Source organism: Saimiri boliviensis, chromosome 4 (assembly GCF_048565385.1).
Source record: "Saimiri boliviensis isolate mSaiBol1 chromosome 4, mSaiBol1.pri, whole genome shotgun sequence".
Taxonomy (NCBI): domain Eukaryota; kingdom Metazoa; phylum Chordata; class Mammalia; order Primates; family Cebidae; genus Saimiri; species Saimiri boliviensis.
Genome location: NC_133452.1, coordinates 36,506,325 through 36,530,409, shown reverse-complemented (window position 1 = coordinate 36,530,409; position 24,085 = coordinate 36,506,325). Strand labels below are relative to the sequence as shown.

The 24,085-nt window shown below is 39.3% G+C and overlaps 1 protein-coding gene across 15 annotated transcripts in view; it reads left to right on the top strand.

Annotated features, from left to right (window-relative positions):
- Window positions 1–24,085, top strand: part of EYA4 (EYA transcriptional coactivator and phosphatase 4) — a 322,772-nt gene that overhangs the window by 66,202 nt on the left and 232,485 nt on the right. For all 15 annotated transcript variants that reach the window (XM_010343018.2, XM_074397446.1, XM_074397447.1 and 12 more), the window contains one exon: window positions 10,397–10,494. In XM_010343018.2, the coding sequence (XP_010341320.1) occupies window positions 10,462–10,494 (33 nt within the window). In that variant the 5' untranslated portion in view covers window positions 10,397–10,461. The remainder of the gene's footprint in view (window positions 1–10,396; window positions 10,495–24,085) is intronic.

Here is a 24,085-nt window from a genome sequence, read left to right as displayed (position 1 = left end):
GTACTTCAGCAGGTCTTGGTGACTACCTTCAGCTAGTATTGGTGACTACCTTCTTCTACTACCCAGTCTGTATTCCTTTTGCCTTCAGTGAGTACTTCAGCAGGTTTTTTTCTTGGTGGAGTGACCCAAACCTTCATTCCTGGGGGGTCTGGGCCATTTGTAGTCCTGCCTGGATTGGACTGTTGTAGTTTCCCATTGACCTTAATCACAGGATGTGGTAATACTAAGAGACACCCCAATGGATCTCCTGTATTCCATGCATACTCTTCTTTACCTCCATTGTGAAGTAATAGACTGATTTCAACTGTATAGTATGGGTCAGTCACCCCAGCCAACACTGTAACTCCCTTCTTAGCCTGTTGACTTAAAGGTGGGGGAGCCCAAAGTGTCCAGGTGGCAATCTTACCTTCCAGTTCAATGGAATCATTGTCGTGCCTCCTGGTGGCAGTGTTCCTCCCACTGGAACTAGGACCTCTAGGCCAGCAGAATGTAATTTTGTGGGAACAGGAAGCAAAAATTTTGCTAGTGGGTCATTAGGGGTAATGGTGAGTGATGCTGCTTCCACTTCCACACCTTGATTCCTGGACTCATGAATCCTGGCTGTGGGAGAGACAGTACCATATATTGGATGCTGATTCAGAGCATACATGGCCTTCTGGAGAACTTTGCCCCAGACTTGCAAAGTATTGTCACCTAGTTAGCATTGTAATTGTGACTTCAAAAGTCCATTCCACCATTCTGTCAATCTATGTACTGCAGGATGATGGAGAACATGGTAAGACCGGTGAATTCCATGAGCATGAGCCCATTGCTGCACTTCTTTAGCCATAAAGTGAGTGCATTGGTTAGAGGCAATGCTGTGTGGAATACCATGACAGTGGAAAAGGCATTTCGTGAGTCCACAGATGGTATTCTTGGCAGAAGCATTGCATGCAGAATAGGCAGAGCCATATCTGGAGTAAGTGTCTATTTCAGTGAGGATAAATCTTTACCCTTTCCATGATGGAAGAGGTCCAATATAATCAACCTCCCACTAGGTTGGCTGATCACCCTGAGGAATGGTGCCATATTGAGGGCTCAGTGTTGCTCTCTGCTACTGGCAAATTGGGCGCTTAGCAGCAGCCGTAGCCAGGTCAGCCTTGGTGATAGAAGCCCACGTTGCTGAGCCCATGTGTAATCGCCATCCCTGCCACCACGGCCATTTTGTTTATGGGCCTATTGGGCAATGATGGATGGCTGGGGAAAGAGGCTGAATGGTGTCCATAGAATGGGTCATCCTATCCTATCTTTATTATTTTTTTAATAATAAAGTTATTAAAATCATCCTCTGCTGAAGTAACCCACTGGTGAATACTCACATGGAGTACAAATATCTTCATGGTTTTTGATTACTCAGAGAGATCCATCCACATACCTCTTCCCCAGATTTCTTTGTCACCAGTTTTCCGATCATGCTTCTTCTGAGTCCCTAACCATCCTGCTACAGCCCATGAATCAGTATATAATCACACACCTGGCCATTTCTCCTTCCATGTAAAGTGTACAGCCAGATGCACTGCTTGAAGTTCTGCCAACTGGGAAGATTTCTCTTCTCCACTGTCTTTCAGGGATGTCCTAGAAAGGAGCTGTAGTGCTACAGCTGTCCACTTTCAGGTGGTGCCTGCATATCCTGCAGAACCATTTGTGAACCAGGCCCTAGTCTTCTCCTCCTCAGTCAACTGATCATAGAGAACTCTCCATGAGGACATTGGTTCAGGCAGGCGAGAGAAGGCGGGGTGGCAGGAGTGGAGTCCATGGACATTTGAGCCACTTCCTCATGTAACTTACTTGTGCCTGCAGGATCTGCTCGAACTCAGTCACGTATATACCACTTTGATTTGATGATAGAATGCTTCTGTGCCTGACTCGCTTTGTAGCTACAAGGGTCAGAAAGCTCCCAGTTCTTGATAGTCAGCTCAGGTTGCATGGTGACTTAATGACCTATGGTCAAATCTTCAGTTTCCACCAAAGCCTGGTAATGGGCCAAGAGCTGTCTCTCAAAAGGAGGGTAGTTATCTGCAGAAGGTGGCAGGGCCTTACTCCAAAATCCTAGAAGCCTCTGCTGCGATTCACCTATGGGGGTGAATGTTTGGAGCCTGGCAAAGGCTCCAAACAGCATCCTTATCTGCCACTGACACCTCAAGAACCATTGGATCTGCAGAATTATATGGCCCAAGTGGCAAGGCAGCTTGCATAGCAGCCTGGACCTGTTGCAGAGCCTTTTGTTCTGGACCCCATGCAGTTTTATCCTGTAAAGCGAATTATTAGAGGTCTTGGGGCTGAAATGATCTCAACCTGTGCTCAAACATTAAATGGGTTGGAAGCCTGGCTCACTGGCATAGAGCCGGGCATGGAATGTGAGTGACTAGTGGGCCACTTTTTGTAAGCAGAACTGGTACTGCGAGATGAACAGAACGTCAGATTAAGGAACCCAGTGCTGACCCTCAGCAGACACCCCATTCTCAGTACCCAAATCTATATTAGTCAGAGTTCTCTAGAGGGACAGAACTAATTATATACATATATGGGAGTTTATTAAGTATTAACTTACATAATGATAAGGTCCCACAGTAGGCTTTCTGCAAGCTGAGGAGCAAGGAGAGCCTGTCTGTGTTCCAAAACTGAAGTCCTTAGAGTTCAGTGTTTGAGGGCAGAAAGCATTCAGCATGGGAGAAAGATGTAGGCTGGGAGGCTAGGCCAATATCTTTTTGACATTTTCCTGCCTGCTTTATATTCACTGGCAGCTGATTATATTGTGCCCACCAGATTAAGGGTGGATCTGCCTTCCCAAGCGCACTGACTCAAATGTTAATCTCTTTTGGCAACACTCTCACAGGCACACCTGTGAGATCGATAGTTTGTATCCTTCAATCCAATCAAGTTGACACTCAGTATTAACCATGACAGCATCTGATTGTTTCTTTAGATTGTAATATTCTTTTTTATTTAAATTGTATTTTTAGAAATTTTTTATGTCACTAGATATTTCTTGAAATGTGACTTCAATGATTATATCTATGCCTTCAATGATTATGTTCATCTATGATAAACAACTTTATAAATCTACACTTTTTATAATCTTTTTGTTTTTGGAATTGGAATTTGAACACTAGAAATGTATCATTGCAATTTTAATTTGCATTTCATTTTCTTGCAAATTTGAACACTGTTCTATGATGATTGAACATATTTCTATAGAGTATGTGCCTTTCTATTTGAATTGTAAGAGGTCTTTATATGTTAAGTACGTCAGCCCATTGTTTTCAATGTTTGTACAGGTATTTCTAGATTTTTCTGTGCCTTTTAATTTTCATTATTGTTTGTATGCATGTATGTATTTTTTTTTTTATTGCATTTTAGGTTTTGGGGTACATGTGATGAACATGCAAGATTGTTGCATAGGTACACACATGGCAGTGTGCTTTGCTGCCTTCCGTCCCCTCACCTGTATCTGTCATTTCTCCCCATGCTATCTCTTCCCACCTCCCCACCCCCCGCCCCTCCCCCATTTCCCCCCAACAGACCCCAGTGTGTAGTGCTCCCCTCCCTGTGTCCGTGTGTTCTCATTGTTCAACACCCGCCTATGAGCGAGAATATACGGTGTTTGATTTTCTGCTCTTGTGTCAGTTTGCTGAGAATGATGGTTTCCAGGTTCATCCATGTCCCTATAAAGGACGTGAACTCATCGTTTTTGATGGCTGCATAATATTCCATGGTGTATATGTACCACATTTTCCCTATCCAGTCTATCATCGTTGGGCATTTGGGTTGGTTCCAGGTCTTTGCTATTGTAAACAGTGCTGCAATGAACATTCGTGTGCACGTGTCCTTGTAGTAGAATGATTTATAATCCTTTGGATATATACCCAGTAATGGGATTGCTGGGTCAAATGGGATTTCTATTTTTAGGTCCTTGAGGAATCGCCACACTGTCTTCCACAATGGTTGAATTAATTTACATTCCCACCAACAGTGTAAAAGTGTTCCTATTTCTCCACATCCTCTCCAGCATCTGTTGTTTCCCGATTTTTTAATGATCGCCATTCTAACTGGTGTGAGATGGTATCTCAATGTGGTTTTGATTTGCATTTCTCTGATGACCAGTGATGATGAGCATTTTTTCATATGTTTGTTGGCCTCCTGTATGTCTTCTTTTGTAAAGTATCTGTTCATATCCTTTGCCCATTTTTGAATGGGCTTGTTTGTTTTTTTCTTGTAGATCTGCTTTAGTTCTTTGTAAATTCTGGATATCAGCCCCTTGTCAGATGGGTAGACTGCAAAAATTTTTTCCCATTCTGTTGGTTGCCGATTCACTCTACTGACTGTTTCTTTTGCCGTGCAGAAGCTGTGGAGTTTGATTAGGTCCCATTTGTCTATTTTGGCTTTTGTTGCCATTGCTTTTGGCGTTTTGGTCATGAAGTCCTTGCCTACACCTATGTCCTGAATGGTTTTGCCTAGATTTTCTTCTAAGGTTTTTATGGTATTAGGTCTGATGTTTAAGTCTTTAATCCATCTGGAGTTAATTTTGGTGTAAGGTGTCAGGAAGGGGTCCTGTTTCTGCTTTCTGCACATGGCTAGCCAGTTTTCCCAACACCATTTATTAAACAGGGAGTCCTTTCCCCATTGCTTGTTTTTGTCAGGTTTGTCGAAGATCAGATGGTTGTGGGTATGTTGTATTTCCTCTGAGGCCTCTGTTCTGTTCCATTGGTCTATATCTCTGTTTTGGTACCAGTACCATGCTGTTTTGATTACTGTAGCCTTGTAGTATAGTTTGAAGTCCGGTAGTGTGATGCCTCCCGCTTTGTTCTTTTTGCTTAGAATTGACTTGGCTATGCAGGCTCTCTTTTGGTTCCATATGAAGTTTAAGGTGTTTTTTTCCAGTTCTGTGAAGAAGGTCATTGGTAGCTTGATGGGAATAGCGTTGAATCTGTAAATTACTTTGGGCAGTATGGCCATTTTCACGATGTTGATTCTTCCTAACCATGAACATGGAATGTTTCTCCATCTGTTTGTATCCTCTCTTATTTCGTTGAGCAATGGCTTGTAGTTCTCCTTGAAGAGGTCCTTTACGTTCCTTGTTAGTTGTATTCCTAGGTACTTTATTCTCTTTGTAGCAATTGTGAATGGCAGTTCGTTCTTGATTTGGCTCTCTTGAAGTCTATTACTGGTGTATAGGAATGCTTGTGATTTTTGCACGTTGATTTTGTATCCTGAGACTTTGCTGAAGTTGTTTATCAGTTTCAGGAGATTTTGGGCTGAGATGATGGGGTCTTCCAGATATACAATCATGTCATCTGCAAATAGAGACAATTTGATTTCCTCCTTTCCAATTTGGATACCCTTTATTTCTTTTTCTTGCCTGATTGCTCTGGCTAGAACTTCCAGTACTATATTGAATAGGAGTGGTGAGAGAGGGCATCCTTGTCTAGTGCCAGATTTCAAAGGGAATGCTTCCAGTTTTTGCCCATTCAGTATGATATTGGCTGTTGGTTTGTCGTAAATAGCTTTTATTGTTTTGAGATACGTTCCATCAATACCTAGTTTATTGAGGGTTTTTAGCATAAAGGGTTGTAGAATTTTGTCAAAAGCCTTCTCTGCATCAATCGAGATAATCATGTGGTTTTTGTCTTTGGTTCTGTTTATGTGGTGAATTACGTTTATGGACTTGCGTATGTTGAACCAGCCTTGCATCCCCGGGATGAATCCTACTTGATCATGGTGGATGAGCTTTTTGATATGCTGTTGCAATCGGTTTGCCAGTATTTTATTGAAGATTTTTGCATCTATGTTCATCATGGATATTGGCCTGAAATTTTCTTTTCTTGTTGAGTCTCTGCCGGGTTTTGGTATCAGGATGATGTTTGTCTCGTAAAATGATTTGGGAAGGATTCCCTCTTTTTGGATTGTCTGGAATAGTTTCAGAAGGAATGGTATCAGCTCCTCCTTGTATGTCTGGTAGAATTCAGCTGTGAACCCATCTGGACCTGGGCTTTTTTTGGGTGGTAGGCTCTTTATTGCTGCCTCGACTTCAGACCATGTTATTGGTCTATTCAGGGTTTCGGCTTCTTCCAGGTTTAGGCTTGGGAGGTTGCAGGTGTCCAGGAATTTATCCATTTCTTCCAGGTTTACTAGTTTATGTGCATAGAGTTGTTTGTAATAATCTCTGATGATGGTTTGGATTTCTGTGGAATCTGTGGTGATATCCCCTTTATCGTTTTTTATTGCATCAATTTGGTTATTCTCTCTTTTCTTTTTTATTAATCTGGCTAGTGGTCTGTCTATTTTGTTGATCTTTTCAAAAAACCAGCTCCTGGATTTATTGATTTTTTGAAGAGTTTTTTGTGTCTCTATTTCCTTCAGTTCTGCTCTGATCTTAGTTATTTCCTGTCTTCTGCTAGGTTTTGAGTTTTTTTGATCTTGCTCCTCTAGCTCTTTCAATTTTGATGATAGGGTGTCAATTTTAGATCTCTCCTTTCTTCTCATGTGGGCACTCATTGCTATATATTTTCCTCTAGAGACTGCTTTAAATGTGTCCCAGAGATTCTGGTATGTTGTGTCTTCGTTCTCATTGGTTTCGAAGAACATCTTTATTTCTGCCTTCATTTCATTGTTTATCCAGTCAACATTCAAGAGCAAGTTGTTCAGTTTCCATGAAGCTGTGCGGTTCTGAGTTAGTTTCTGCATTCTGAGTTCTAACTCGATTGCACTGTGGTCTGAGAGACTGTTTGTTATGATTTCTGTTCTTTTGCATTTTCTGAGGAGTGATTTATTGCCAATTATGTGGTCAATTTTAGAGTAGGTGTGATGTGGTGCTGAGAAGAATGTATATTCTGTGGATTTGGGGTGGAGAGTTCTGTAAATGTCTATTAGGTTTGCTCGTTCCAGGTCTGTATTCAGGTCCTGGATATCCTTGTTGATTTTCTGTCTGGTTGATCTGTCTAATATTGACAATGGGGTGTTAAAGTCTCCCACTATTATTGTGTGGGAGTCTAAGTCTCTTTGTAAGTTATTAAGAACTTGCCTTATGTATCTGGGTGCTCCTGTATTGGGTGCATATATATTTAGGATCGTTAGCTCTTCTTGTTGCAGTGATCCTTTTACCATTATGTAATGTCCTTCTTTGTCTCTTTTGATCTTTGTTGCTTTAAAGTCTATTTTATCAGAGATGAGAATTGCAACTCCTGCCTTTTTTTGCTCTCCATTTGCTTGGTAGATCTTCCTCCATCCCTTTATTTTGAGCCTTTGTGTATCCTTGCATGTAAGATGGGTTTCCTGGATACAGCACACTGATGGGTTTTGTCTTTTTATCCAATTTGCCAGTCTGTGTCTTTTGATTGGGGCATTTAGTCCATTGACATTTAGGGATAGTATTGTTATGTGTGAACTTGATGCTGTCATTTTGATGCTACCTGGCTGTTTTGTTGGTTAGTTGATGCAGATTCTTGATTGTGTTGCTGCTTTTTTACCATTTGGTGTGTTTTTGGAGTGGCTGGTACTGGTTGTTCCTTTATATGTGTAGAGCCTCTTTCAGGAGTTCTTGTAGAGCAGGTTTGGTGGTGATGAAATCTCTGAGTGCTTGCTTGTTCACAAAGGATTTTATTTTTCCTTCACTTATGAAGCTGAGTTTGGCTGGATAGGAGATTCTGGGTTGAAAGTTCTTTTCTTTAAGGATGTTGAATATTGGCCCCCAGTCTCTTCTGGCTTGTAGGGTTTCTGCTGAGAGATCTGCTGTGAGTCTAATGGGCTTCCCTTTGTGGGTAACCCGACCTTTCTCTCTGGCTGCCCTTAGCATTTTCTCTTTCATTTCAACCCTGGTGAATCTGACGATTATGTGCCTTGGGGTTGCTCTTCTTGAGGAATATCTCTGTGGTGTTCTCTGTATTTCCTGGATTTGAATATTGGTCTGCCTTGCTAGGTTGGGGAAGTTTTCCTGGATAATATCCTGAAGAGTATTTTCCAGCTTGGATTCATTCTCTTCATCACATTCAGGTACACCTATCAGACGTAGATTAGGTCTTTTCACATAGTCCCACATTTCTTGAAGATTTTGTTCATTCGTTTTTGCGCTTTTTTCTCTGTTCTTGCCTTCTCTTTTTATTTCATTGAGTTGGTCTTCGACCTCTGATATCCTTTCTTCTGCTTGGTCAATTCGGCTGTTGAAGCTTGTGCATGCTTCACGAAGTTCTCGTGTTGCGTTTTTCAGCTCCATCAATTCACTTATTCTCCTCTCTATGCTGTCCATTCTCGTCAGCAGTTCGTCCAATCTTTTTTCAAGGTTCCTATTTTCTTTGCGATGGGTTAGAACATGTTCTTTTAGCTCATTGTAGTTTCTTACTACCCATCTTCTGAAGTCTGATTCTGTCATTTCATCACCCTCCTTCTCCATCCGGTCTGGTTCCCTTGCTGGTGAGGAGTTGTGATCACTTTTAGGAGGAGAGGTGTTCTGGTTTCGGGAGTTTTCCTCCTTTTTACGCTGGTTTCTACCCATTTTTGTGGGTTTATCCACCTGTTGTCTGTCTCTGTCCCAGGGAGTTGGAGCTTTATGAGTTTCCGTTGCACTACTGCCTTTTTTGATTTTTTTTTTTTTCAGGTCGGACCCGCCCAGCTAGCAGCATGCCTAGCCTCTGCCTGCCCGCAGGGGCTTTGCTGAGCTGCTGTGGGCTCCGCCCAGCTGCCCTGAGCTCTTCCCTGTAGTCCTTTTTATATGGGCGTAGTTAGAACTGTCTGGGCAATGGTGGCCCCGCCTCTGTTATGGCGGACTCTCTCTGTTGTGGCAGGTTGCCTCGGCAACGGCGGGTTGCCTCGGCAACGGCAGCCTGCCTCCGTAGCGGTGGAGAGTCTCAGTAATGGCGGAAGCCCCTCCCCCACGGAGCCGGACCGTCCCGGTTCAGCTGTGCTTGGTTTGAAGGGCTCAACCCAGAGGGTTTCCAATTACTGTTTTTGTTTTCGTTGTTGTTGGGGGTGGAGGGGTGGGACCAACCGAGCCTGATCACCTGGCTCCCTGACTCAGAGTCTTTTCTTTTAAGTTGAACGACCCCGCGTTCCGATCGCTTGTTGAAAAGGCGCCGGGATCTCCCGTGCTGCGACTCACGGAGTCCGCTCGAACCGCGGCGCCGGCTCCTGGCGGATTTTTTGCCTAGGAATCTCCTGGCCTGACTCGCTATTTCAGATGAATGGGCTATTCTGCCGTCTCAGGGCTCTGCTCGCCAGCTAAGAGGGCTCCCAGACCAGTGGCTTTTGTACGGAGAACCGCAGCAACAGGGAGTGGTCACAGCAGCCGCGCGGGCGGAATCAGCCCCGCGGGGGCCAAAACAGCCGCACCGGCTGGGACTGCGACGCTGGCGACCCCTCTGCCTGGGTATCTCCTGGTCTGTGGGCAATAAGAGTTCGTCTGGAAATGCGGCGTCCACTCACCCTCTGCACTTTCATTGGGAGCTGAAGTCCTGAGCTGTTCTTAGGCGGCCATCTTGAAAGTCGGATCGCATGTATGTATTTTAAAAGAGGGAACAAGAGAGAAGATTCAGCGTTATTAGCGGGTTTTTGGTGTGTCGTCCATTGTTACTATTATAAAATCCTTATTTAAGTTAAAAAAAGCTTAACTTTAATCCTTATTAAAGTTAAAAAAAGCTCTAAGAAAAATAGATATATATTTTAGAGCTTTGTTTAACTTTTTTCCTTAGAGCTTTTTTTTTAACTTTAATTCACTTGAAAATATTTTCATGTATGGTGTGGAGTAAAGATACTTTTTGAATAGTTAACCAGTTGTCTCATCATCATTTACTGACTAATTATCTTTCCCATGTTTATTTGTAATACCTTCTTTAATACATTATCTTTTTAAGTTTGGTTATTTTCTTTATAATATATTTTTTTAAAAGTGAAGAATGATTTTTATTCAGAAAAATAATCGCCTGATAATTCAGACACATTTTCCTGTAAGAGAACATTGTCATATTAAAATGCACACTCATTTTTTTCAGATGATTTTATGTACTTTTGAAAGTAAATGATTAATTCAGACACTTGATTCTTAATCTGTCAATTGCTTGATGACATGCCTCCCCCAGGAAAATAGTGTATTAACTGTTTATTGCAGACTGTGTTTATCGAAGACTATGGATATTTTGGTTTATTTACAGGATTCCTGAGTAGCAGTTCACATATCCTACTTTTACTATGACCCTATTTTCAAGATTATTAATTGCATCAGATATGGAGACAATATTGTCGATTTTCTTCTTGAAGAATGCTCCTACAAATTACTAATTACCATGATATGACTTAATATGTTTTTATAATTTTACAAATGAATATAAAGATAACTTTTTTCCCCTTTGTTTCCATCTTTTTGTTTTAGATAATCATTTTTACTTGAAGGAAGCTGCTTCTATTTGGGAGTGGCAGGAGAGGTGAGAAAACCACATGGAAGACCCCCAGGATTTAAATGAGCAATCAGTAAGTCTTCATTCTCAGTTTGCTGAAAAAAGTTGCAATAACACTACTGAAAATCATACTTAAAAGGGATATATTGTAAGAAGTAAGTTTTCCATTAAATATATTTTTAGATGATTTTTGAATTTTCTTTCAAAGACCATGAAACAGACCTTTGGAGATTTATGCTATTTCTGCTAATGATGATGTCACATTTTGATGTCTTCCTTGATTTCCTACTTGGAAAGCCAGTGGTGGAAAGTCTAGGGCATTGAAATCATGACACATGTTTTAGATAGTCTAAACAATTTTATACACTTCCTTCATTTTATTTCAGGTAAGCTGGATATTGGGGAATGTCAGAAGTGTAAAAGGAGAAAGTATATTATTAGCATCATTGTTGCTCATTTTAAGGAGGAAAGAAACCATAGTTCTCAAGGGCTTTTATTATTTTACTAGATTCATTGCAGGACCAAGAATACACCAGAGTGGTGGCAATCCTTTTAAGGTTCTGATTTCCCAAAGAGAAAAGCTCTATGCAGCCTTTCCGCCTAGCTTGTTAGTGGTGTCTCTGCGACAGTAGTTCTTTAGTGTGTGGAACTAGAGGCCATGGGAGGGCTTCCCTCATGCACTGACACTTTCACACTACTGAAGTTGTCCTTTGAGGTGTTTTGTGTACAGACAACTAGAGATGTTACAAGTAACAAGGTGTGTACTTATTGAGAGTGTGTTCTTCAGACTGATGCTATTCTTTTTTTTTTTTTTTTTTTTTTTGGTGCTGTTCTTTATTAGCTTGTGTGATCATGACTTGATCTTAGAGTCAAATGTTTCTCCATCAGGCAACTGAGGAAAAGATACTTACATATAATAATGCGGTTCTAGAAAAGGTGTATGTGATGAGTTTAATTTTGAGAGGGGTGTATGTTCTGGTGCCATTTGAAGTTAATTTGATTTGCTTTCTAGTGGATATTTTATTTAAAAGAAATGATTGCCCTGCCTTTAATTTGGATAGACATGACCATAGTCTAATTTCATTATATATTATACTAGTATTTATTTCACATGGCATCATCACAGGAAAAATGTAACAAAAAATTACAAAGTGAAAAAACTATGAAATCTGTCAAATGGTAGTCTAGAATTGTTTGACTTCTTTAGTAAGGTAAACAGAAATGGCCACGGGAAGGCAAAGGCTTTAAAATTTTTAAAATACTGGACATTGACTGTAAATATTCACAGCATGAACTCTAGCAAAATAGACATTAGTTATCATGACTGCTGGAATCAGGTCTGTCTGTGTGACTGTGGTGGGCTTGAATAGTTAGTAGTGAATGTTGACAACATCTTATGGTGATACTCCATTAGAGTGCTATTAATCTGAATTTTGTTCTAATACACTGAGGGTCACATACAAGTATATGTGTGTATGCACATGTGTGTATGTATGTATGTATGTATGTGTATGTATATGTTACAATCTGTCTCTGTTTCCAGAGCCTGAGGGGTTTCTAGGGACATAGAACTTTCAGTGCTAAAGCAGGCAAAGTCTGGGCAAACCAGGATGGTTGAGTCCATTAATTACTCTAGGGTCTATGTATACTCAAGAAAGAATTTTGTTTTTAGTGCAGTTGAGAATATATTTTTATGTTTAACACTAAAGTGAGGTGCTACTCAAGATGCTTCACATCACCGTTGTCAAAATGAAGCACAGAGCTTGTAAATCAGATATGGTGTCCTATTAGTGATATTTTAAGGTCATGGAGCTCACTATTTCTTTTTAAAGTATGTTTTTAAAAGTTTCCAGTGATGCTAATGAGCAGTCACGTTTCAGAACAAGAAATCTAGGGTGACCTGCCTACTTTCTCAGCTTGAACCCGTTTGCTGAATTTAAATTTCAAACACGTAGAACAACATATTCATCTCATAAACATGCAAAGAAATGCTTAGAACTGTTACATGACTTGCCCATGTTGGCATGGCTGGTAAGTGGCAGAGTTGGGACTTCACACAGGTCTTCTGACTCCAAGTCCAAAGCTCTCTCCATAACATCAACATGCCTCCTTGCTTTTGGGTTATGCATATTGTGGCGTCTATAGAAATGTGAAAAAAAAATCAGCCCCTTTACATGTAAATGATTTATCTTTGAATAAAATCTTTAAATTACTCTAAATTTTGTGGAATATATTAATTTCTCAAAATATTTTGAAAAATGATAGCATTTATTAAGACGCAGAACAAGAAAGGTGGAATTAAAATAAAGTTTATAGATAAAAGAGAATTTACTTATATCACTGCTATTTTATTTCAAGGGGAAATGTTTCTTTGGGTGTAGACATAGCATAAGGAGTCATTTATGGCACATGTACACTTCATCTAGCATCTTCCATACACTCTCTCCAATTCTTTTTTTTTTCTTTTTTTATTTATTTTTTTATTGCATTTTAGATTTTGGGGTACATGTGAAGAACATGCAAGATTGTTGCTTAGGTACACTGTCTCCAATTCTTACCAAGTATCCCTGCAATGCAACTTTTAAGGCCACCATTTTATAGCTGAAACTATGATGTAGAGAGTTTCAAGGTCAAACATGTTAATAGCAGAGATTAGAATTAAACCTACTTCTTGCTGGCCCCACAACTTGTAATGAATTTTGCATGATACAACATAATATGGTAGTTAAGGGCATGAGCTATAAAATCAGACTTCCCTGTCACTTAAACACTTTATAACAGTTGACAAATTACTTAAACTCTTCCTCTTCTATGGAGTCGAAGGATATTAAAAAGATGTTTTATGAAGTGCTTGCATATGCCTCATTTAGAGTAAACATTCAATAAATGTTAACCACTATCACAAATACCTGAGCTATTCAGATGCTCTTTAATGAGTATTCATTCTTTCTAGCATATCCAGCTACTGATCAGACATCCCTTCCTGGAGGTTCATAGGTCCACACACTCGGCAAATGAAAAATAAACTCACCAGCTCTCCTCCCCTCTTTCAGCTTTTCTCCCTTTGACCTCTAGGCCAATGTTACTCATCTCAGTGAACAGTATCATCAGCTACTGAATAGGTTATGACAGAAAAGAGGTAGTCATCCTCCTTTCCTTCATCCCCCATCTCAAAGCTTTGTCCACTCTTAATGTTTAATGTCATTCAAAGCTCCTGTTTTTGCTCCGGCTCCTTTAGTTTGGTTGGGATCTTTATTTTGTCTCTTGACGGTCTTGTTCTACTTTAAGTTGCTTCTAGAGTTGTCTTCCTAAAATACAACCCTGATCACATCACTATCCTTTTTATCCTTCAGAAGCCCTTTCTTGCCTTCAAGAGAAAGGCTCAAGTGTGTCATCAAGCATACAGAGCTTAATGCTTATTTATTTCTTGAGTCTTTTTTCTGGATTCTGTCAGTTTCAGAATCTCCCAGGTTCTCTGAGGTCTCTATGCATTTGCAATACCTCTTCCCAGATGAGTCTCTTTCCCATAAGTATAACCTGTAATTTTTGAAGACTCAGTTTAGGTTTCCATCCCTCTGAGCAGCCCTCTCAGACTACCTCCTTTCACCCAATCAGCCCCACTAGGTCAGGGCCCTCTGCAGTGTGCTGCCATAACCCTTTGGCATTTACCTCTAACCCGGCACTTACCCGTAGGACTGAAACCCTATCTGTTTACTTGCTTATCTCACCACTAGATTATAAACTACTTAAGAGTAATGGTGGTGGGTCTTGTTCATCTTGTAGTCTCATTTCTTAGCATGATTCTTGCCAGTGTTCAGTAAGTGTTTTCTCCAAAAGCTTTTATATACTTTTAGTGAGGTATGTTAATGAGTATCCTGACAAATTTCAGAAAGCCAAAATGTTATTCTCAGAGTAGATTACTGACTCATGAATTTATATTTGACTCACTTAAAAAAATTGCATAGAATTTCTAACATGAGTTTAACTACATGTGAGCAAAACAAAGTTTAGTCCTTAATTTTTCGTCTAGTGTATCTGGCTCCTATTTGGCAGTCTGGCTTAGAGGATATAGAGAATTTTAAGAGGTAAGCAACTAAAAATAATATTTAATGTTCATAAATTTATCTGTAATTCTATTTTAGAGCTTTATAATTCTTTAGAATTGGCATAAGTTACAGCCAGTTATAGCTTATTACAGTTTTTAATGAAATATTCTTGTTAGTAGAAATGGCTGTGAATCTAGGTTATACCTAGCAATCGCTCCCTTCATACTGTGTAATATATTGTATTTTTTGTATTCAGCCAGAAGATGAACAATGTTTATTGTTTGTATAGCTTCTATAATATAATATTCTTATTAATTGAAGTATTTTACAGTCCTATTTTGGAGGTCCCGAATATTATACAGATTTTTTTCTCATCGAAAACATTCGTATCAACATGAGATGGAGTCTGGCCTAAATTACTGATCAATCCAGCAGGTTTGAAAAGAAATATGTCTTATTAATGTTGCATATTGTATGTTATAAAATAAGACACTAGTGAATATTAAGTAAAACTAAGTAAGATGAATAGGTTACAGTAGGATTGCTTCCCTAAATGTTATGCATTAAGGGCCTGAACATTCGTATATATTTCCACATTGTTACAAAATCAATTCACTTACATCATTGGTGGCATGATTTTATTAGTGACATCTAAATTAATTCACATTCATTGGATCATGTTACATATTGTATGTTTCATTAATACTTCTGGAAATTCATTTCTATGTATATTTGCAGCCATGAATACATTTAATATTTCAAAGCTATTCTGTTCATATTTATCAAACATATTCATAGACATGTTTCAGTGAAACTTTCTGAAATTCATTCCTACATACATTTGTAGACATGACTTGTATTTATTTGCTTGCACCAAACATGCTAATATGATAATGTCTGTTAAAATTCTTGAGGTAGTTTAGTAAACTAGTTTTTATCTCTCTGTTGCTTTTCCTTAGGATACTCGTGACTTTGATCATTCCTCAGATCTTTGTTCTTTGAGAGCCTACAGTATTATCATTGATTATAACCACTAGCCCATTTTTCAAACGTATGCTCCTCTCTTGTCATTGGACAGATTTCTAGCTATTGTATAGAATTGAATATGCTGTTAAACTCATCATGCAGACATGGAACTTCAGAATTACCAATTTCTGACAGTGTTTAAAACAGTATGCTAGAATATAATTATTTTGATTAATTTTCATTTAAATCATTTTTGTATGTTTATGATATGACATCAAAATCCTAAAATCCTATTCTTCTATATTACTTTCTTTTTGGGTACTCTAAACCAATTTGAGCAGCACACATACTTGTATTAAATATCTTAAATATATTTTAGTTAGCTCTAAACAATGTTGGATTATCCTTTTTGAGGATCCAATTCTGTTTAGAAGAACTTGACCTTTAAACTAGTTAAAAGAATCTTGCTTACAACATGTAATTTTTATACTATCCAACTGAACAGTATACTACAGCGTTCCATGGAATTCTGTTCAATCAGTTTCAGAATTAATTAACTGAATTAGTTAACTCCATATTGCCAGAATTAGTTAACAGAATTAGTTAACTCCATATTGCCAATTACAGCTTGACTTTGAAGTTATGTAATAGAGTACCTAAACTGAAGTTACAAAGTAGATATATTATATATTTTTTTATGTTTAAGAATTATGAAGGCTTACTCTTTTTAAGCGTTTTAAAAATAATAGTTTTTTTTGTTTGTTTGTTTTTTTGAGACAGTAACTTTGGTGTCCAGGCTGGAGTACAGTGGTGTGATCTTGGCTCACTGCAATCTCTGCCTCCTGGGTTCAAGTGATTCTCCTGCCTCAGTCTCCCAAGTAGCTGGGACTACAGGCGCCCACCACCACACCTGGCTAATTTTTTTGTATTTTTGGTAGAGATAGGGATCTACACTTTTCAAAGGATATCTCTCCCACTCTGTGGGCTGTCTTTTCACTTTCTTGATAGTGTCCTTTGATATACAGAAATTTTAAATTTGAGTCCAGTTTATCTAATTTTTCTTCTGTCACTTGTGCTTTCAGTGTTGTGTATAAAAACGTTTGCCTAACCCAGGGTCACAAAGATTTACTCCTATGATTTCATTTCTCTATGATTTCTCATTTGTAAGTGAGAACATGTGATATTTGACTTTCTATATCTGAGTTATTTCACTGAAGATAATGGCCTTCACAAAAATGTACTCCTATGATTTCTTATATGAATTTTATAGTTATCTATGGTTTTAGCTCTTACATTTAAGTCTTTAGCTCATTTTGAGTTATTTTTTATTGAGGAAGATTTTTTTTAATGTCAACTTTTATATTAGATTTCAGGGGTACACGTGCAGGTTTGTGACATGGCTATATTGTGTGACACTTAGGTTTGGGGTATGATTGATGCCAGCTCCTACGTAGTAAGAATACCCAAGAGGTAGTTTTTCAGCCCTCATTCCTGTTTCTCCCTCCCACTTTTGGTAGTTCCCACTGTCTATTGTTCCTTTTCTCTGTGTTTTCTCACTGCTTAGCTCTCACTTCTAAGAGAGAATACCTGGTATGCGGTTTTTTGTTCCTGTGTTGATTCACTTAGGATAACGGCCTCCAGCTGCATCCATGTTGCTACAAAGGACATGATTTCATTGTTTATGGCCGTATAGTATCCCATGGTGTGTATAAACCACTTTTTAAAAATCCATTCCTCTGTTGATGGGCGCCTAAGTTGGTTCTGTGTTTTGCTATTGTGAATAGTGCTTGTGTCTTTTTGATAGAATGATTTGTTTTCCTTTGGGTCTGTAACCAGTAATAGGATTGCTGGGTCAAATAGTAATTCTGGTAAAGTTCTTTGAGAAATCTCCAACCTGCTTCCACAGTGGCTGAATTAATTTACATCCCCACAAACAGTATGTAAGTGTTTCCTTTTTTCTGCAGCCTCATCAACATCTGTTATGTTCTGACCTGTTAGTAATAGCCATTCTGACTGGTGTGAGATGGTATTTCATTGTGGCTCTGGTTTGCACTTCTCTGATCATTAGTGATGTTAAGTAATTGTTCATGTTTGTTGGCCGCTTGTATGTTTTCTTTTGAGAAGTATCTGTTCATATACTTTTCCCACTTTTGAGCATTTTTAAAATTCTGAATTTTTATATTTTTAGGTGAGTTTATGAGGATTCAGCACAAGATTTTGTTAATTATTATATTCTATGACCTTCTAAAATTATAATTTGATTTGTTAATTCTGGGCTGGTGAGTTGTCAAAATCCCTGGGAAGTTGGTTTGGATAGTATAGATATAAAAAAGAGCCATGATATCTTTGGCTACCAAAAGTCTTGTATCTGAACTTACAGTTTACATGTTATTATCCAATAATTCTACCTTATAAATTATAATGAAAATAATTTAGCCTGGGTGCGGTGGCTCACATCTGTAGTCCACGTAATTTTGGAGGTCGAGGTGGGCGGTCACCTGAGGTCATGAGTTTGAGATCAGCCTGGCCAATATGGCAAAACCCCGTATCTACTAAAAATACAAAAATTAACTGGGTGTGGTAACATAGGCCTGTAGTCCCAGCTACTTGGGAGGCTGAGGCATGAGAATTGCTTGATCCTGGGAGGCAGAGGTTGCGTTGAGCTGTGATTGTGCCACTGTGCTCTACCCTGAGTGACAGAGCAAGACTCTGTCTCAAAAAATAAAATTAAAAAAACCTGAAAATAATTTTTATGATAGAAATATAATGTTTCTTTCATGGTCTAATACTCTTGAGAAATAGAAAACATTAATAAATACAATGCAATTTCTACTATAAGGTATATAACAAATGGAAAATTTCATTGATGAAAAAAGTTAATGTTCATTGATAGAGGTATCATGCTAACTGCTTTTTGAAACTCATCTCATTAAATCACATAACGGTCCTGTATGGAGGCTCTGTCAGTCTAAAGAAGAGCACACTGAAGCTGAGTTTAGATATGTTATTCAAGCTTGTGTCAGCCAAGAAGCCATGCTGATGGAATATGAACTCACATAGACTTTATTCTGGAGTCCATACTTTTTTTTTAATAGATAAGTTTAAGGCGTACAAGTGTGGGTTTCTTACATGAAAATATTGCATAGTGATGAAGTCTAGGCTTTTAGTGTACCCATCATCCGAACAGTGTATATTGTAACCATTAAGTAATTTCTCATCCCTCATTCCCTCCCACCTTCCTACCCTTCCAGGTCTCCAGTGACTATTATTCCACTCTGTTTGCATGCGTACACATTATTTAGCTCCTATTTATGTGTGAACATGTGATATTGGACCTTTTGTATCTGAGTTATTTCGCTTAAGATAATGGCCTTCAATTCTATCCATTCATACTGCTGCAAAAGACACGATTTCATGTTAAGCACATCATCTCACCTGCTTTCAGCAACTTAAATGATCTTCAGACCCTTTAGTCCACTTGGTGTCATAACATATGCATTAAAACTCAACTTGATCTCAGATTATTTATATGAAGATCCAACAATTTTAAATATCATGGATTTAAGTGAGAAATTTAAATTATTCCCCCATGATTAGAGATTAATTGTACTATTTTCATTAATTACATATCTTGGCTCACTGCAACCTTTATTTCCTGTGTTCAAGTGATTCTCCTGTCTCAGTCTCCCAAGTAGCTGGGACTACAGGTACACACCACCACAACAGGCTAATTTTTGTATTCTTAGTAGAGATGGGTTTCACCACATTGGCTAGGCTGGTCTCAAACTCCTGGCCTCAAGTGATTCCCCTGCCTTGATCTCCCAAAGTGCTGGGATTACAGCCATGATCCACCGTGCCTAACCTCATTAGTAAATATTTTAACAGTCAGTCATAAGATAGCAGAATGTATGGAAATTGAATGGTAGTTCAGCAAATTCAATTAAGTAAGCCTTTCAAGACTTTCTGTCTTGTAGGAACTTTGCTAAACTAAGGATTAAAAGATGAATATAATAATAATTCCTATTTCCCCCCCCCCCAAATTTTAGTTTAGCGTAAGATTATATAATACTGTGTAAGTTCTGTTCTTCAGTTCTTTTAAAATGAGACTTGGATAGTTAGTACTAATTCATTCAGTGAATGTTTGTGGAGCACTGCTGTATTTAAAGCATGGTTTTCATTGCTGGAAATACTTGGTGGACAAAATGGATGAGTATTAGTGTTCTTATGGCACTTATAATATTGTTGGGGAGATGAATAGTAAACAAATATAGTATATCAGATAGTAATAAGTGCAAGGAGAAAAACCAAATAAGGCAGGAAGGAGGATAGGAAGTGCTTGCGGGCATGGTCGGTAGTTGAAGGGGACAGCTGCAGTTTTTGGAGAGTCGTTAGGGAGGCCTCACTGAGCTGTTGTGCAAAGACTCAAGGGGGGCAAAGAAGCCAGCCATGTGGATATCTGGGGAAAGTGGGTTTTAGTTAGAGCGAGCAGTGACCATGGGATGGTAGCGTGCCAGGTAGCTTCAAGGAATAGAAAGGAGGTCAGTGTTGGTGGTAGTGATGGGCAGAACAAGGCAGAAATAAGGCTACAAAGGTAATCAGCATGGGCATGTGAGGGTGGAGGGATACGTATTGTATAGAGGATTCTAGGCCATTGAAAGGCTTAAGCTTTTTCTCTTAGTGACATGTAAAGCAGTTGGAGGGTTTTGAGCTTAGGGATTGTGTGATGTGACTGAAGTTTTAAAATAACCACTCTGACTTTTATTTTGAAAATAGATTATGATGACAAGAGCAGAGACCAACTGTTGTAACTATCCAGGTGAAAAATCGACAAAGTAGCATTGGAGTTGGGAAGTGGTTGCATTCAGGATATGGTTGAACTAAGATGAATTGCTGATGTATTGGCTATGGATTAAGATAGGAAGATAGCAGAGATGACTTCAAGGTCTTTGCAGAGGAATGGGAAAGATGGAGTTGGCACTGACTGAGATAGGAAGACTTGGGAAGAACAGGTTGGGGATCAGTTTTAAACATGATGGCAGAGGCATCAGTGTGTTTTCACCAGCCCTGTTTTATACCCCTCTTTTCTGGTGCATTTCAGTTTCATTACATTTCAGCAGGGCCATATAATTAGTTCTGGCCCATGAAATGTAAGGGGAAGTGATAGTGTGGATCATTTTGAGACTGAGGCGGTGAGAAGCCCCGGAATGCTTCTTTGGTCTCTGTGTTCTCCTAGGGTGAGAAAGGAGGAGGAGGCCTCAGGAGAACAAGGGAAATTCCTAAGAATGAAGAAGGCTGGATTGCTGATGTCACTGCCGGTGGGGGGCACATTCTTACGGGAGTGTTAAAACTAAGCTAATACAGGCATGTGAAATTTTACTTTCTCTTAGGTTATATGCATCAGATGTAACCATCAGGAACTCAGGGGAGTAAGTTGAACTTGAAATATAAATTTGGGAGACTTCAAGATATCAATGATATTTAAAAGCATTATATTTGTTGAAATCCCCGAAAGAATAAGTCTAGCTAGGGACAGATTAAAAGGACTAAGTCCTGGGCACCCCAAATTTAGAGATTAAGGAGATGCTGGTTTACATAGCTGCTTGATCCTAGTACCCCTAATCGTTGAGTTATGTCATAGAGTGTATGTGTCTGGTTTACATCGCTGCTTGATCCTAGTACCCCTAAGCGTTGAGTTATGTCATAGAGTGTGTGTGGCCACATTCAGTGAATTTTCCTTCAAGGTCCTTCTTTCCAAATTTCCAAAAATGCATATCCGGGTCACTGATTAATGGATTCACCTCTATTATAGCAGAAAGAAAATTATACAGCTGTGAATAGGCATTGAGACAGTACTCACTTCTTTGAGATTTCCATCAAAGTAACCGAAACCATAAAATATGTAGAAGAAAATTCAGTCAACAAATAGTTCTCATTTTTTCATTGCTTTGTTTGTAGATGTGATGTTTCTAGGCTTTCCAGGTTAGGAAAGAATTAATCTAATTAGAGTTATTAAACCTCAGCATTGGTGAAATTTTGGGCCACAAAGTTCTTTGTAGTGTTGGGGAGGGGTGCTGTCCTGTACATCGTGTGATATTTAGCAGCATCTCCGGTATCTACCCACTAGATGTCAGTAGCACCCCCCTTCCTTTATTGTGACAATAAAAATGTCTTGAGACTGCCAGATGTCTTCTCTGTGTGTCAGGGGGACCACTGATCTATACCGCATCTGCTTCCAATGAGTTTTTTGTTTATATACTTACTCCCTGCAAAACATCTGAGAAGGTTTACCTGAACATATACTATGATATGCTGTGATATATTATTGAGGCAACTGCAATGAAAAGGCAAATACATAATACAGAATTTGAGCAAGAAAGCAAAATAGTATTGCAAAGGTAACAGTACTATGCTGTCAGCATGGAAAGTGTGTTCAATAAAAGACAAGAAAGGAATTATAGACAGACTAGGCTTCTCCTTCACTGGGTCTTGAAAGATGGAATGAATTTGTATGGACAAAAGAGAACCTGTCCTGGCCTAGAGAATATCAGGAATAAAAGCACAGAGCTACAAAATATGAGGTGATAAGGCCTACTTTGGAACTGTGGTGAGGTTAGAATGACTCAGTCAGAAGATTTGTGGGCATGAGGATATGGGGCAGTGGGAAATATCGCTGAGAAGCACTGAGACTAGAGTGAAAAGCACTTTGAAACCAAGCTAAGATGTTTTTGTGTTCTTGGGTGGCCACCATGATGCTCATTACTGCCCAAAGGACAGAACGTATAAGATACTGCCCTGTATTTCTGGGCTTTCTGAATTGGACACAGTGGAAAATTACATATAATTTTTGAGCAAGAGATTAATATATTTAAAAATGATGTTTTAGGAAAATTAACCAGATAGTAGGGAGAATAATGAAGGTGGGAAATTGAGAGTAAGGGAGATGGCTTAGGGGATCTTGAAGGAGTTTGTGCATGAACTCAGAAAGGCTTAAGCCAAGTGGCCGGGCACAGTGGCTTGTGCCTATAACCCTAGCGCTTTGGGAGGCCAAGGTGGGCGGATCGCCTGAGTTCAGGAATTCGTGACCAGCCTGGTGAAACCCCATCTCTTCTAAAAATACAAAAAATAGCCTGGCATGGTGGCACACACCTGTAGTCTCAGCTACTGGGGAGGCTGTGGCAGAAGAATTGCTTGAACCCAAGAGGTGGAGGTGGCAATGAGCCAAGGTGGCACCACTCACTGCACTCCAGCCTTGGAGACAGAGTGAGACTTCATCTCAAATAAAAAGGCTTAAGTTAGGGATTGAAATTTTTTGAAATGTTGTGAAAACAGCCATAGACATTAAGTAAATGAATGGGTATGGCTGTGTTCCAACAAAATTTTATTTACAAAAGCAGGTGGCAGGTGGTGGGCCATACTTTGACAACCCCTGGCCTAAACTTATGATGTGATGGTGGAAAGAAAGACATCAAGGAAAGAATCGAAGAAAGGAACTTGAAAATAAAGCTTTGCTGAACTTGGTAACTAAACCAAATAGAGTTCATAGGAGGAAGGGCAAGGAGCAGACTTGGAGGAGGAAAAAGATTATCCTGTAGTTTCAAGCTTAGGAGATGTCATTAATAGAGTTTATGTGCAGGTATCAATGACTTAAGGAAAGAGGAAGATGTGTTTGAATTGAGGGCTTTTGAGAATTTGTAAAACTAGCAATTGGTGAAGGCCTGTTGAGACATTGAGACATGGGGGAGAAGTCAGGGCTGGCTGTGTGGAGCAGAACAGTATTTTTTTTAGGTGATGCTTTTAAGGGGAGGTGGCATCTGAGGAAGGGCAGCAGGATGAAGATAAACATAGGAAACCAACATGTTTGTGAAGTACAAGGAGGAAGATGCATTGTAAGAAACTGAGAAAAGAGAGGGAAATGAGAATCGGCAGGATAATACTGTCTTCAGAGCCATGGGCCACGCTAACTCTCAGGAGGAATTGGTCATTACTGTCTGACATTCCAAGAGGTCAAGCGGAATGGCACTGAGAAAGAGATTGTTCCATTTGTTGACCAGAAGGCTATTGGTAGCCCTTCAAAAGGAAGTCTCAAGAGAGTTGTGGTAAGAAAAGGCATCCCAGATTCAATTCGGAGAAGATAATGAGGAATTAAGAGAAAGTTTGTTAAGTTTAAAGAAGAGAAACAAAACAGCAATTGAAGGGAGCACTTTCTTCCAAGGGGAGGCTTGCTTGTGTTTGGTGACAGACTTTGAGAAGGATTCAGCGGAGAATAGAGTTCAAGTTGTTGCAGAGGAGATGATGGGGTTAGTGGAGAACAGAAAGAAGGTAACTAGCTGGGGAGGAGTAATACACTCTGACTCTGTAAATGTAAGAGAACGTGTATATCCTGGAGTTTTCCAAAGTGCTCTTCCTTGATACATTCTTTTTACAGGAGGCAAATACCTTTGTCCAGACAAGATCAGGAAATGGATGGAAGCAGGATTAGGATTAAGAGCTTAAGTGGTATAAAGAAGATTTGCAGTAGCTCTTGTTTAAAAAAAAAAAACAAGAAGAGAAAAGGGAAAAAATAAACACTTCTGGGATTAATGAATATGCCTCTCATTATCTTTGGAAGAAACGACGTGCCCCGTTTTCCTTGGATATCAGCATCTTCAACAA